The sequence below is a fragment of the Apus apus genome, chromosome 5 (genome assembly GCF_020740795.1).
Source record: "Apus apus isolate bApuApu2 chromosome 5, bApuApu2.pri.cur, whole genome shotgun sequence".
Taxonomy (NCBI): domain Eukaryota; kingdom Metazoa; phylum Chordata; class Aves; order Apodiformes; family Apodidae; genus Apus; species Apus apus.
In genome coordinates, this window is record NC_067286.1 from 40864080 (window position 1) to 40879123 (window position 15044).

The 15044-nt window shown below is 35.7% G+C and overlaps 1 protein-coding gene across 1 annotated transcript in view; it reads left to right on the forward strand.

Annotated features, from left to right (window-relative positions):
• The window catches only part of TTC6 (tetratricopeptide repeat domain 6), a 58720-nt gene that overhangs the window by 36246 nt on the left and 7430 nt on the right, over positions 1-15044 (forward strand). Inside the window, exons 14-25 of the mRNA XM_051622026.1 lie at positions 803-972; positions 1407-1527; positions 2846-2996; positions 3421-3503; positions 4616-4697; positions 5525-5683; positions 6166-6300; positions 7413-7562; positions 7826-7966; positions 8560-8673; positions 10181-10300; positions 13140-13213. Coding sequence (XP_051477986.1) covers positions 803-972; positions 1407-1527; positions 2846-2996; positions 3421-3503; positions 4616-4697; positions 5525-5683; positions 6166-6300; positions 7413-7562; positions 7826-7966; positions 8560-8673; positions 10181-10300; positions 13140-13213 — 1500 coding nt within the window. The remainder of the gene's footprint in view (positions 1-802; positions 973-1406; positions 1528-2845; positions 2997-3420; positions 3504-4615; positions 4698-5524; positions 5684-6165; positions 6301-7412; positions 7563-7825; positions 7967-8559; positions 8674-10180; positions 10301-13139; positions 13214-15044) is intronic.

The window sequence follows — 15044 nt, forward strand, 5'->3', positions numbered from 1 at the left end:
GGCTCAGAAGTTGGTGAGTGAGCTCTGTGAATAGTCCTAGTGAGTAGGACTAGCATCAGTGCCTTGTGCTTGTTCAGAGTTAAGCACATGATTTAAATTCTTGAGAAACTGACTTTACTGTGTTAGATTTAAAAAGGAATAGTATATATTTTGCATGATAAACTGGATAACTGCATAGATAGAAAATATTATTTCACCTACACTTCTGATTTATCTTATCTAAATATATTGCTAGCTTCCTGAATTTGAGGGAGGAATAATGGAAAATAGTAGTATATCATTTTGTAAACTCATCTGTTTTAAAAAAATATTAAGAGAATGGATGATTTCAGAAAGCTTTCATAATAATGAGGACAGTTGTGTTTTTTTTTTCCTTTTAAATCAGATTTGGCAAAATTGGGTATTTCCCATACAGAACCTGCTGCACCAATAAATTATGGAACTTGGAGAGAGTTACATTCAATTCTGTGATGCCCAAAGATGATACAGGGTTTTATTATATTGAACTGACTTTATGCAAGTGATCTGCCTATATGGTATAGACTACAGGACATTGCTCCTTCAGACTTTTTTTATTAAATTCAGAAATAAAACTGAATGTTTATTCTATTTTTCAACATTTTTTCCTGAATAATTACTTCAAGGCTGCAAGACAAAAACAATGGAAGAGCTCTTGATATTAAGCTGACTCAACCTGTTAATATCATAAATATTAGCCTATGACTTCACACTATGACTTTATTCTGTAGGTATAATTTTCTAAGGGAAATTATATTTAAAAAGAAACTTTGCTCCTGATTAGGCTGTATCGAGGAAGAGCATATGCTAAGCAGCAACAGTATGGAGATGCAGTACAAGACTTAGAAGCAGCAATTCATCTAGATCCTTCTTGTTGGTTAGCATTCTACTATAGAGGTTGCATACTACGACAGATTGATCCCAAAAGAGCTGTGCAGGACTTCAGTGTTTCTGGTATTGTTTTTTTTTCTCTTACTGGTGTGTATATTTATAATAAAAAAGAGGAATGACCATTCACCAGTAATTATTATACTGCAATACAACACAGATACTTCATGTTGCAAATATCAAACACATGATTGTTGTTTAGTGTTTGGTAATATTTTGCACCTTTTCACTTCTATTAAGTTTGCTATTAGATAATTACTCTTACTGCTGTTTTGACTCTTAGCTCTACTTCCGAAGCTTTTCTGCTTCCCTTTTAACAATTTGGGTGGGTGCAACTGAGAATTATATATATGTCTTGAAGGTATCTTGTTCCACAATGAACATTTTATAAAAAAACTAAGAAAACTAGAGTGAAAAATAATGTGCAAATAGGTTATACGAAGTAACTGAGATATATGTGAATAACTGAACAGCTGAATTTTATTCTCTCTCTCCCACAGTACTCATCAATGACACTCAGGAAAATTTTCTTTCTTTTCTTCATCGTGGGATGGTTTACTCAGAACAGCATCAATGGTCCCTTGCAATCTGTGACTTTCAAAGTGTCTTAGCTTTGGACAGGTGATTGGACTTGGGAATTTTAATATATTTTGTTTACATTCTCGTTACCTGCAGACATAAAAATACGAATAAAGAAAAGTAGAATCAGAACTGTTATTCAGCAAATAGGAATTAAACCACAAAACCCCATAATGTAGTCTTCTTTTAGTATCTTTTGCCTGATTTGCTATAGTCTGAGTATAATAAAAATAATTATTAATGTCTTTCCAAATTAAATTTTGTTTCGCCTTACATGGCAATAAGGCAGATAAATTATTCAGGTTTGGCAGACAAAAGATGAAAATTAAGTCCTAATTAAAGTTGACTGCTCATGCCATAATAATTTTATTAGTCTTCTGGGAGGGATTCTGTCCACAGTGCAGCTAGATAATCAAACTATTTTTTTTTCTTCAGAAGAAAATGGAAAATGTTTCCTTTAGCAGAAGCCAGTCAATAATGTCCCTGAAATAAAATAACATTTCAAAAGCAATTTGTGGTCTTTCACAGTTGATGACTGAAGCTGATGTGGTTTCTTTGACTTTTGTTTCTTCCTACCACTTAAAAATACTTAAGAAACCAATACCTGTAGCAGCTCTGCCATGCAAAAGGTCTTAGAATATGCAACAAACCTTCCATACCAGTATAGCTGAGTTAATTACCTTACTCTAAGCTAACGAGTTCTTGTTCAGCCTCAGGCAATCTCAACAGTCTTGTCTTGAGCAAAGGGTTCCAATCTGATCTGTGACAGGTCTAAAGACCCCTCAACTTTTTCTTTGTCTTGGCTCTCCTATAGGAAGTCTTGAACTTTGCCTAGAAACAGCCTGTAAGAACAGGCTGCACAAGGTATTGCAGATCTTGGAAACACAAGTCTCCCTAGTAGCTAACCAGTTGAAATGACAGAGAATAAGGGAGCAGACCAGATGGAAAACATGTAAGCCTTGTCAGTCTTTCAAAACAACAGTGTGGTTTCAGTGCTGAACAATTCAGTATTTCAGTATTTCTTGGTGTATTCAGTATATACAAAATTGCTAGCTGGTTCTATTTCTAGTCCAACTTCTAAAATTGAGACTTTTAATAATTTCTCCACAATTCCCATTTGGAGTGCTGTTTTTGCTGATTAGAGAGTGTCTAGTGTGCAGCCAAACACGACAAGCTACGGAAAAGAAGTTTTTTAAAGAGCTATCACCTCTGCTAGCAGTTAAATTCTTTAGCTCAGTGTGTTTGTGAAATAGATATGTGGTAAGCATCACAAAAAGAGATAAAGATTGTGTAAGTTGTGTTTACTACAATGACATATTTTATGCAATAACCAAAAGAAAAAAATATAATCTGTTTTTAGCTCTGTCACCTTTGCTTACCTAAATATTGGTTTAATACTGCTGCTGCATCTCGATCAATACTATGAAGCCATTCGACAATTTAGTAATGCCATTGAAACTGATCCTCACTATGTTCGAGCCTATGTACTGAGAGCACAAGCATATCATAAGGTAATTCCTTTTGCTTTTGTTTGCCACTTAATATAGCTCTATTTTTATTGAACACTCCCAGGGATGGGGCATTCACAACTTCCCTAGGCCATGTGTTCCAGTGTCTCAGCACCCTCATAGCGAAGAATTTCTTCCTAATGTCTTATGAATTAGACATCCAAATGTCTTTGGATTTTAGAAAAGTAAAGAAACTGTCTGGAGTTTGATTCTGCCCTGTGGGAGAGTATGGAAATATGTAGGGTAAATGTTTCAGACTTTTATTAAAAACATGTGGAGGTCCTTTACAGAGAGTTTATGTGCCTTGTGAGTTGTTGCTCTGTGGACATTACACCCTGCAGAACCATATTTATAGATGTAGTAATTGTGTCTCTGAATTGTGTTCATATTAGCAATTAAATTGCTGTTTTTTCTTGATAAATTACAGATTCATAATTTACCAAATGCTGTGAAGGATATAAATCGAGTCATTCATCTTTACCCTAATAAGTCACCACTTTGCCTATTAAGGTAGGAAAGCGGTTAGTTGAGAACTTCACAGGTATCTCACTTTAAAAAAAAAAAAAAAAAAAAAAAAAAAATTGAAATGGTGTTGGTAGATACCCTTGTATTCTTTGAAACCTGCTGTGAAAGAGAGTTTAAAAATGTAGTATTTTCATAGCATTTTCAAACCTGAAGAACTTTATCTGCATAGCATCATGCAGCTACTGTAATTATTAACTTAAAGGGAGCAACATTTTATTTCATATACAGGATTCTGCTCTTTGTGGAACACACAGTTTCAGGGAAGAAAGAACTAAATAGGTGCCATGACAAAAATGCAGGTCTAAACTTAAAAAAAAAAATAAAATTTTAAATGTTTTCCCCAAATGGATGTGTTCTTCACTGATTTGTCAGCAGAATTCACATAATGCAAAGGCTGTGAAGGATTGAGTCTGGGCAAATTTAGTTCTGAACTGTTCTTCCACATCTTCAGACCAGTGAGAAGTAGTGACCCTGTCCAAGGCTAAACAATAAATTACTAGATAAAGCTGTTTTCTCCCCTGAAAAGTCGTAAAAATGAAGGAGAAGAGGATAGGATATTATTCCTCAAGTGTATGAGGAGAATTAGTCACTATGTTCCTCTCAATAGTACAATATTTTCCATGTTTTAAGAATGGGTTTGCTCAGCTTGTGCCTCAGAGTTTGGGTTGGCCAGCATGACCTATTATACTGATGTTGACATCTGAAGAGGCAAAAAATTGTCCTTGAAAACAGGATGTGTCTATCAGCTGTTGGTCTGTGGTGGATTTATATACAATGTTTTTAAGATTATTGTTGTGGTTTTTGAGACTGTAAGGATTGCTGTCTCTGGAATTCAAAGAAAATGTATTTTTGTAATTCCTAAAATATGAAGAGAGGTAAGCATGAAATTTCTTGATACTGTGGTGTGAAAAAAAAATAAATTTAGAGATACTTCTGAAAAAAAAATTGAAAAACTTTGGATTTTTTAATTGGAAGGCATTACTTTTCCTTTTCCTCTTTTTTGTACTAATGAAGGCATATTTCAGTAGTATTTGCACTTTGAAAGAAATGCCTGGAAATAGTTTTGCTAATTACATCCAACAAATATTTGATTACAGGGGACAGTATTTAATGGAGCTGAAGAAATATGAGCTAGCAAGTTTATGTATTCACCAACTTGCAGAAATCAATGAAGGTAACATCAGTTTGCCATCAATTTTCCTAGAAAGTTGTGAACCATGGCAAAAGTCTGTAAACAAGGAATTGTTCAAAAAGTTAAACATGTAAATAGGTTAGCTACCATGAATCAGCTAAAATATAGGAACTTATTATCTAGAGTATTTTGTTTGCATGTCTGAAACTTTTACAGGTAATAGTGATGTATACTATTACCTGTACTTTCACCTGTGATTTTGGAATTTCCTTTATCTTTTGAGTTCTTGTTGTTTTTTATTTCTGCCTTTCAACATTGGTAATATCTGCTTTAAAGGAATATTGAGCAAGGATTCTATTCTGTACTTATGTACAGTCTTTCCAAACAAAATATCAAATAGCTTTAGAACTGAACCTTATCAATGTGTTTGAAGAGTAAAAATGCTGGAGTATAGTAGTTCCTTGTTATATGCTGCGCATAAAATGGCAGCCCCAAAACTTTTGGTGAATCCATACGAATAGCCATGCTATGAGATTGCTTTCCTGTCTTTGGTTGTGACCAAGAGTGGGTACACAGGGCACAAGAATATAAAAACAAAGCAGGCATGTGGTGATGGTTCATGTGGGGAGGGGAAGGTAAATATTTCCAGATATTTAGAAAACTATGCTCATTGATAAATAACTGTTTGACTTCAGACTTCTGTAGGAATTTAGTTTATTTTTGTACTTTTATGGATGTTAAAACAAGCTTTAATACTCCAAAAATTTAAATAGCATTTTAAGGTTTGCGTAACATTTACAAGTATTTTATCTTGAAAAACACATAGGTTGAAGTAAGAGAGATGATTGTTTTTCCTGGTGGTTTCCTTCCAGACTCCTTTCTGTCTCAGCCTGTTCAGCAAGCACTCATTCAGTCATATTGTCAAAATCACCATAAGGCCATAGACTGCTTATGTGAAGCGACTGCAACTCAGCCTGAGCCTTCGATGCTTGTTCTTTTAGGGAAAATAGAAATGAAAGCCAAGAAAACAAAGGTTAGAGAAGTTTGCATTATATATATGCCAAGCAAGACAAAGCTTTTATTTCTGTATTCTTTTACCACTTAATGAAATGTATTAGTATATAAAGAAGACTTCAAAGTATGTCATTGCTTAAATTATAAGAAGACCTGAGTAAGAATTTTCAACAGCAGCAGCACTCATAGTTCAGCATAAATTAGTTTTAAGACATTTAAGATGATAAATTAAAAGATCCAATTATATAGACTGAGGTCCCTGGTATGTAATAATTTTGCTTGTTCAGGAAAATTTATCTGTTTTTCTAGTCTGTTATTAATATGAACCGTTCAAAGATCAAGTGTGTGTTTAACTCCAGCAACATCAAAGAACACTTGACCAGCCATTTTTAGTGTAGTGTTCTGAAGACTAAGAAAAAAACACTGAAAATTAATTTAAAATGTCTAACAGATTTTGCAGATTTTAAGTTAAGTCCTTTTCTATTATTATCTGTTTTGTAGGATGCTGTGAGAACTTTTAAAAAAGCTATGAACCTACTGATGGCCTCAGCAAAAATCCTACCTAATACATTTGAGGCTGCAGAAATGTATTATCTCACAGGCCTGTGTTACATGGAGCAAAAACGTTTGTCACGGGTTGGTATTAATTACATAGAATATATTAACCTTTGACTTCACTGCTTGTAAGCAATTGTGATAACATTGAATTATTTAAATATTTTAAGCTGCCTCCTCTCTCTTTTGCAATTTTATTTTGAATTAATTTTGTACACTAAACTGTCTTGCAAGTTTGTGAGTAATTTTTCCAGTGCTAATACTATTTTTTAAATGTATGTCATCAATTACTATTCTGATGAAATTACAAACTAGATGAATTTCTTAGCTGTTCATCAATGTCTTCACAGATCTCATAGAAAAACAACACTCATGTAGGACTACCAGTGGCTTAGTGAACTGATAGTAAATCTGGACAAGGAGATTCATTCTCACTAGTTAAAACACTCACTAATGTCAGTTCATGCAAATGTTTTCTGTTTTGATATTTTAGAAAATATGTTTCAATTTTTGATTTGCTAAAAGGCTCAAGACAGAAGCTACAAACGTATGAAATATCAGAATTTCACAGGGAAGTGAAAAATGTCTTGGCTTGTCTGCTTCTGTGGTGGGTTGACCCTGCCTGGATATCAGGTGCCCATTAAAGCCACTCTATCACTCCCCTTCTCAGCTGGACAGGAGAAAGAAAATACAATTAAAAGCTTGTGGGTCAAGAGAAGGACAGGGAGATGACTCAGCAATTGCTATTATGGGCAAAACAGACTTGACTTGGGGAAAATTAATTAAATGTATTCTCAATCAAATCAGAGTAGGGTAATGAGAAAATAAAAACAAATATTAAAGCGCCTTTCCCCTGTCCCTCCCCCTTCTTTCCAGGCTTAACTTTACTTCTGAATTCTTTATCTAGTTCCCTGCAAACTCTACCTGAAAACTTCTGTAGTCTCACCGGAGAAATGAGTTTACTGAATTAGATTATATCTGCTTGAGGTTATGATTGCATTAGGTAGGGCATTAAGCATTACACCATTTTAAGTAGCAGTTAACGGATGAAATTGATAAAAAACAATGCAGGTACATGGTGGGCTCCAACTGCAAAAATAGGTCATACCTAGCCGTACAAAGAATCAGTTAGTTAGCCTATGGTTTCAGCTGAACAGACCGTATTTAACCCAGATCATATGTCATCCTTTTAGGCCACTGATGCTTTTGGTATGGCTATCAGACTACATTCAAATTACCCTGATGCTTTTTATTGGCGAGGGCTGTGTAGAATGAATCTCAGAAATGCTAAGTGCATCCAAGATTTCAATCGAGCACTTGCCCTTTGTCCGTCACATTTCCAGGTAATATAAATATTCCTGATAATTTGTTTCTGTGAGGGATTTTTGGATGGGTCCAAAGTTTGTCAGATTTTGCATTTATGGATGTATAACCTTGTAATCTGCCAGCAAACACACGGCAAGCATTAAATAGAAGAAATTACAAGCTTTGTAAGATGTGTGTTTTTATAAAGCTTGTAATTTCTGTCTTCTGTTTAAAACTTGTTTTATGATGCTAAACAAAGCTCATTTTATACCAAGTCATCATTCTATCTTCATCTCTACAGGCATATATGGGTCGTGCTGCTTACTATGGAAGTAAAGGCAGATATTCTAAGGCAATTCTGAATTGCAATGAGGCAATCAAAATTCTTCCTAACAGCGTGCGTGCTCATTTTTACCGAGGAACTTTAAAGTATCAAAATAAGGTGGGACTGTTTTTATTGTTGCACTTTTGCATTCTCCCTCAACACATAGTGCATCTTACTTGACACTTTATCACAGTGAAATAATTGTAAAAGTATTGCTGTTTGAACCTAGGAATTACACTTCTCATTCCCATTGAAGCTACTGTCTTGTTGTTCAATGTAACTGAAAACAATTGATGGACTGGGGAAGCTACTGAGCAGTTATTCTCCTCTGAAGTTTCACAGAACAGATTCTTACCTATTGATACACAGAAGAACCAAAACTCCACAAAAGATGTGTTCTATAAGATACAAAATGTAATTTAGTAAAATTAAGGATTGATTATGTATTGCAGTATATGAATGTGATGTAAGAAAACACAAAAAATGTTGTTCGCCCAGTCTTTGCCCAATTAGGGCTTCTGAAGAAGTGTTCCCACTGCAGTAAGGACACAGAGGATGTAGTGAACTGGTTGGATGCCTTCCAGTACAGATGAAGATCCAAAATGTAAAACTGTGAAATAAGATTTTCCAATAGGCTATTATTTGAGGAAGAATATGTAGTGCCATGGACACTGAATTGCAATATATACCTAGTGGTTTTTAATCTGCAGACATTTAAAGCTGCCATTGAAGATCTTTCGAAAACTATTGACCTCAACGAGACCTGCATTGTGGCATATTATAACAGAGCCATCTGTTATCATCAAATAAAGGACTTCAGAAAGGTATGGTATTAATTTTTTTTCAACATCATGTGACCACTAGGTTGTTCATATTAGTTAGTAACTTGCTATTGACAGTCAAAATTTCTGACCTCTTGCAATGTCTTCCTGAATTATTGTGCTCTTCAGTAAATTGTTTTGTTTGGTTTTTTAAAAACTGGATTTCTAGTCCCTACTGTCATTATTAATTTTATTTGAGATCCCTTTGAAAAGTTAAGAAGAAGACTACATCAAAACAGGGATTTGGACTACACCCAACTCTTGTTCCCAGCCATGTTTTTCTGGATGTGTTTACACTTATGTTATCTTGCCTGTGACCCATCTCAAAGTGTTTTTGCTTTCTGCCTATGTTATAAAGCAAAGGCACAACTGGGTGCACAAAAGCACCATGCACCTTCAGACTACAAACACAGTCATGCTGAACTGTCTTTTTGATGACACCTATTTTCTGAGACAGGGCTAGTTCCTATGTATTTGAGCTTGAATTTCTTAAGTCAAATTGACATTGGGCAAATGCCATTTGTACTTAGAGCTTAATTGATCAAGAACCATGCAAATGGGAAAAGGAAAATAGGTGATTACAGTAACTGAAGGTAGAAGTTTAAGATGTGAATGTGATAGTTCCTTCATAAATAAGGTATTATAAAAGTTGCTTTGTTATCACTCTCCAGAAAAGCCACTTAAAGTACAAAGGATGTTGCAGAAAAAATTTATTGTATCATTGACAGGAGAACCTTACCAGATCTAACAAGAACTGAATTGTTTTCTTTAAAGCTGTTTCTAATATCAAGCTTAGTTCAGAAGTGACAAAGAATAGGACTTCTCCTAAGTGGCTAGCATATGGAATACTGCAATCAATTACATCTTTGTCATATTAGCTCTGAACTCTCTACTACATAAATTCATTCTGCACGTGAAAAAGGAGTTGGGCTAGAATTTTGTTAGATCAAGCATTGTTGAAATACTGTTCAGTTTTGATAAAGTTGAGAACTGAGGCTTCTTCAGCCTACCTAATCATGTTGCTATTTGCTCCTTTACAAAATTCACACCCAAATTTAGTTAATACAACTAATGCTTGGATTTTTCAATAATATATTATATTTGAAGATACTTAATTTTAAAAGTACCTTCCTTTGACACTAATTCATGAATAATTAATCTGGATTTTTTTAAAAAAATAAGAATTGGACATAAAATGTAGCAGTAGAAGTAATGATTTATTTCTAACTCTGAAATGTAAGTAATGGCAAAATAAGTTTTAATTATTTATATTTAATATATTTGCCTTATCTTTGCTTATGTAGTCTAGGAATGGCTATCTATGTACTTACAGAGAGTCCCAAATTTGGTTAAATTCAATGTGGAACAGTTAAACGTAGGAAAAGCTACACTGAAATCTGTGCCTATGCACATGATTTGTAGGAATTTAAAAGCATGTCTTTTGAATGTTTAGGTATGATTGTATCTCTCTGAACAAATTATGGTTTAAAACACATTTATGTTTTTGTAGGCTTTGAAAGATTATGGAATTCTTCTTCGGCTTGAACTGAGTAAGGAAATAGCTTTTAAAGTGTTAGTAAATCGTGGACTGCTCTACATGGAACTTGAGGATTACACTAATGCATGTCAGGTACAAAATCCTTGTTTGAGTAAAGGAAATTTAGAATTTTCTTTTGAATATAAGCCATTGCTGATATAGAATCACAGAATCACAGAATCATTAAGGTTGTAAGGGACCTTAAAGATCATTAAGTTCCAACATTCCTGCCATGAGCAGGGAACCCTACCGCTAGATCAGGTTGCACAAAACTTCATCCAACCTGGCCTTAAAAACCTCCAGGAATGGAGCATCAGCAACCTCCCTGGGCAACCCATTCCAGTTCCTCACCACCCTTATAGTGAAGAATTTCTTCCTAATATCTAACCTAAATCTCTTCTCTCTCAGTTTAAAACGGTTACCCCTTGTCCTATCACTATCTTCTCTGATGAAAAGCCCCTCCCCAGCTTTCCTGTAGGCCCTTTCAAGTACTGGAAGGCTGCTATAAGGTCTCCCTGGAGCCTTCTCTTCTCTACACTGAACAGCCCCAATTCTCTTAGCCTGTCTTCATAGCAGAGGTTCTCCAGGCCTTTGATCATCTTGATGGCCCTTCTCTGGACCCTCTCCAACAGGTCTATATCTTTCTTGTGCTGAGGGCCCCAGAACTGTACACAGTACTCCAGGTGGGGTCCCACCAGAGCAGAGCAGAGGGGCAGAATCACCTCCCTGGCCCTTCTGGCCACACTTCTTTTGATGCAGTCCAGGTCACAATCGGCCTTCTGGGCTCCAGCGCACACTGGCGGCTCGTGTCGAGCTTCTCATCAACTACCACCCCAAGTCCTTCTACTCAGGACTGTTGTCCAGCCATTCTTCCCCCAGCCTGTATTTGTGCCTGGGGTTGTGCCAAACCAGGTGCAGGACCCTGCACTTGGCCTTGTTGAACTTCATGAAGTTAGCCCAGCTCTCCAGCCTGTCAAGGTCTCTCTGGATGGCATCCCTTCCCTCTAGGGTGTCAACCACACCACACAGCTTGGTATCATCAGCAGACTTGATGAGGATACACTCAATCTCACTGTCCATGTCTCCAACAAGGATGTTAAACAGCACTGGTCCCAATACTGACCCCTGAGGGACACCACTCGTCACCTGCCTCTACTTGGACACTGAGCCATTGACCACAACTCTCTGGGTGTGGCCATCTAGCCAATCTCTTATCCACTGAGTGGTCCATCTGTCAAATCCATGCCTTGTCAGTTTGGAGACCAGGATGTCATGTGGGACAGTGTCAAAAGCCTTGCACAAATCCAGGTAGATGATGTCAGTTGTTCTGCCATTATCCACCGTCTTTGTAGCCTTGTAATAGAAGGCCACCAAATTTGTCAGGCATGACTTGCCCTTAGTGAAGCCATGTTGGCTGTCACCAATGACCTCTTTATTTTCCATGTGCCTTAGCAGACTTTCCAGGAGGATCTGCTCCATGGCCTTGCCAGGCACAGAGGTGAGACTGACCAGCCTGTAGTTCCCTGGGTCTTCATTTTTCCCCTTTTTAAAAATAGGGGCTATAAAGACGAGCTTGACAGTTTTTTTATTCTCCTGAATTAGTTTGTGCCCAGTTCTCATTTGGTCAACACTTACTACCAGTCTGGCAGTGAAGTTGTTAATAACATACAGTTTTACTTGTTTTACAGTTTTATGCTGCCAGAGTTAAACATGAGAATTGCACAAAATTTTATAAGCAAGAACCTGATTTTTCCTTATTTTTTCTCCATGAAGTAATTTATCTTGGGTCTAAATGAGTGCAGAAATCTAAGTAAATGTAGGTTCTAATTCAGTGGGCTTGTTTTGTTCCTCTGTGTGTGCATGTGTGTGTGTGTAAATGACCATTTTTGTTGAAAGGCCAGGAAGGGCCAGACCTTAGGACAGACCTAATTTTATTCATAGTAAGAACATAGTATGTGTTTCTGACACTGATTCACAGTGCAGATGACTCTCCTATTCCATGGGACTCCTGTAGCAATATCAGGCTTGAATTCTAACAGTGTTTAAAATTACTCTTTAACACACGTTTTTTATTTTTGAATTTCAAATAGTTTTAAAGTTTTCAAAAAGTTTTTGTTTTTCTTGCCTTAAAAGCAGAGGTATTTATTGTCATGATAACTGGTGCGTTCGTTGCTTCCAGACTCATGAATGACCCATTAGCTAAACCACTCCTACTACATACCGATTACTTTCCCATCCAGAAGCTTTAAGTCCTTCCTTACATCGTAACTGAAATGATTGTGTTTGATTTAAAAGCACCTGTACACTTTTTACAGTTGAACCACATATGTCAAAACCACAAGCATTTTGTAAAACATTCTGAATGTTAGTAAAAGGCAAAAGCTCCATGTCTTTCACTGGATCATTGTGCGTAGAGCCTTCCAATGCAAATACGAGTTTGGCTTACTACATTTGTCAAAGTAATAACAGAAAATAACTAGATAATTTTATTACTGGAAGAATTCTACCAAAATTGCATACAGAAGAATATATTTTCAGTATGTATGTCTTTATTAATAGCAGCTGAAGTACAGTACATCTATTAAATAAAAACCAGTAAGAACTAAACAAAACAACCCCCTCAAAAAAACCCAACCCAAAAAACAACAAAACAAAACAAAACAAAACAAAACAAACGCAACCCCCCCCCCCCCCAAATCTCTCTGGAAGTGTCCCCTCCAGCTTTTTAGGAAATACTATTATACCGCATACCTCTGTAGATTTTATTCTGTTGAAGTAAGAAAACAGTTTAACACATTTCTAGTACTTCTGAATTTGTAATGCCTTTGTCAGAATTAATGTCTTTTTTTATACAGAAGTATAAAATTGTTTACCTAAATCCACAGCTGTAGTGAAGTGAAACAATAGCCATTTGCATGTGTGTTCTTTTCAGGACTTTAAAGAAGCAACATTGCTTAGTCTAGCTGACAACCAGATCTTTCAAGCTTTGGGAATCTGCTACTATAGGTAAGATACATAGTTTTGTTTAATGCAGAGTAGAAAAATGAAATAATTAATGAGCTTGATATTCCTGTTTACCTTTTCATATTGAGTACACTGAGAACTGGGGAGCTCAAAATTGTAAAGACAAATGGAAAAAAGAAAATTACGTATTTTTCAAGTGTTACAACTGGTTTTAAAATCTTTTGGCCTCAAGCAACTATGATTCATGACCGCATCAGGAGGAAATAGTAAGACGCAAAATAGAACTGAGAGAAGGAGTGAAGGACAAAGAATTATGAGATAAACAAAGATACTATTCCACACCGTCAGGTGGAACTTGAAGTAGCTATAAAGTCGTGTTGATTTGTTCAGAATTAGTTAGGATACAATTTCTGTTTAAATATGCACTTTGTCCTTTAAACAAAAGCAAAAGCCTTCACGGTCTTCCTTCCTTGTCTGATTTTTTTAATTTGAATTTCTAAAGTGTCATTTCATCAAAATGAGATTTATTCATAAGGACTAAATTACATCTGTTAATCACTTAACTAGATATAAATTCAAAGAAACAAGATCTGCACTTAGTCTGTTTACCTTAGTGGCACTTGGACTTGATAGCTCCTATTTCATGCAAATATCACCTATGATAAAAGGGAAATTTTAGTAGCTATCTGCCTATTAGTTTAGTCAAATCTATTTTATTCTACAGTTACTCTGCCATCTATCACTGATTAACCTTGTTGCTATCAAGGCAGTGTGAAGGTGGATGTCTTCAGTATTGTAACATCAAAACTTCTTGTATTACTATGGCTGTAGTTAGGGCATAATTGGCTCCATCTTTCAGTGTCTGGATGATGTAGAACTCACACAGGAATGCTGAATCCTGCTTCTAAGAACTAAGTGTATGATTTTGGTACCCATGTCTGTATTCAATTGTTAAAAGGAGTCACTAGTAACTATATAACTCAGCTGTATAACCTGGTTTAAGATGCATTTTGGATCCATCCTGCAGTCTCTAACCTCATGGCTTCCTATCATACAACTGGAGTCAGGCCCTCATTTGTTTTTGCAACCAGTGTGCTTTTAAAAAGCTTTTGGTTTACAACCATTAAAGATATTTGCTAGCTAAATATAGTTAATTTTTCTTCTTTTGGTAAAGAAATCAGGCTGTGGTTCAGGTAGACACTGGTACCTTATAGTCAGATGATATATATTTTTTCAGTATCATCTTGGTAAAATAATCTTGTACTATATCGTGTTAAAGTTTATGCTTTATGTGTAAAGATATTTAATAGCATTTCTTGACTTTTCAGGTATTTAATCCTTTTTATTTCCAGTAATTATACTTCAGATACATCAATTTTTATCTAAGGATGGAGTTCCATGGTTGGCTTACTTTTAGACCAGAATATCAACACTTTTTACCCTGCAAGTTTAGTGTAGTTTGGATAAGTTCAAGAATTCGTATGAGAAAAGCAGAGAGAAGGCCTGTATTAAAAGTAAATTATTTATGGCTGAAACGTCTGTGCCTGAACAGACTACCAAAATCATGTTTGGTCATGGCTTTTGTACAGCATGAATTACTCAGTCTCTCTTCTGACTACAACTGTTGAAAAGGTGAAATCTTGTCCAGAAAAAGTTAATGAAAGTTTTGCTGTTTACTTCCTTAGGCTAAGGAATTCAAACTGAGGTCTACAAGGTCTTACACTGACTATTTTCCCTGTAGTGGCTGTTACAGCCATCAGGAAGCACATACAGAAAGCAAACAGAATTTAACTACTTTTAACGGGTATTTTTAATGGGGTGGTATTTCCTGATCACACTGAGAATTTTATTTATAGAATTTTTAAACAGCAAA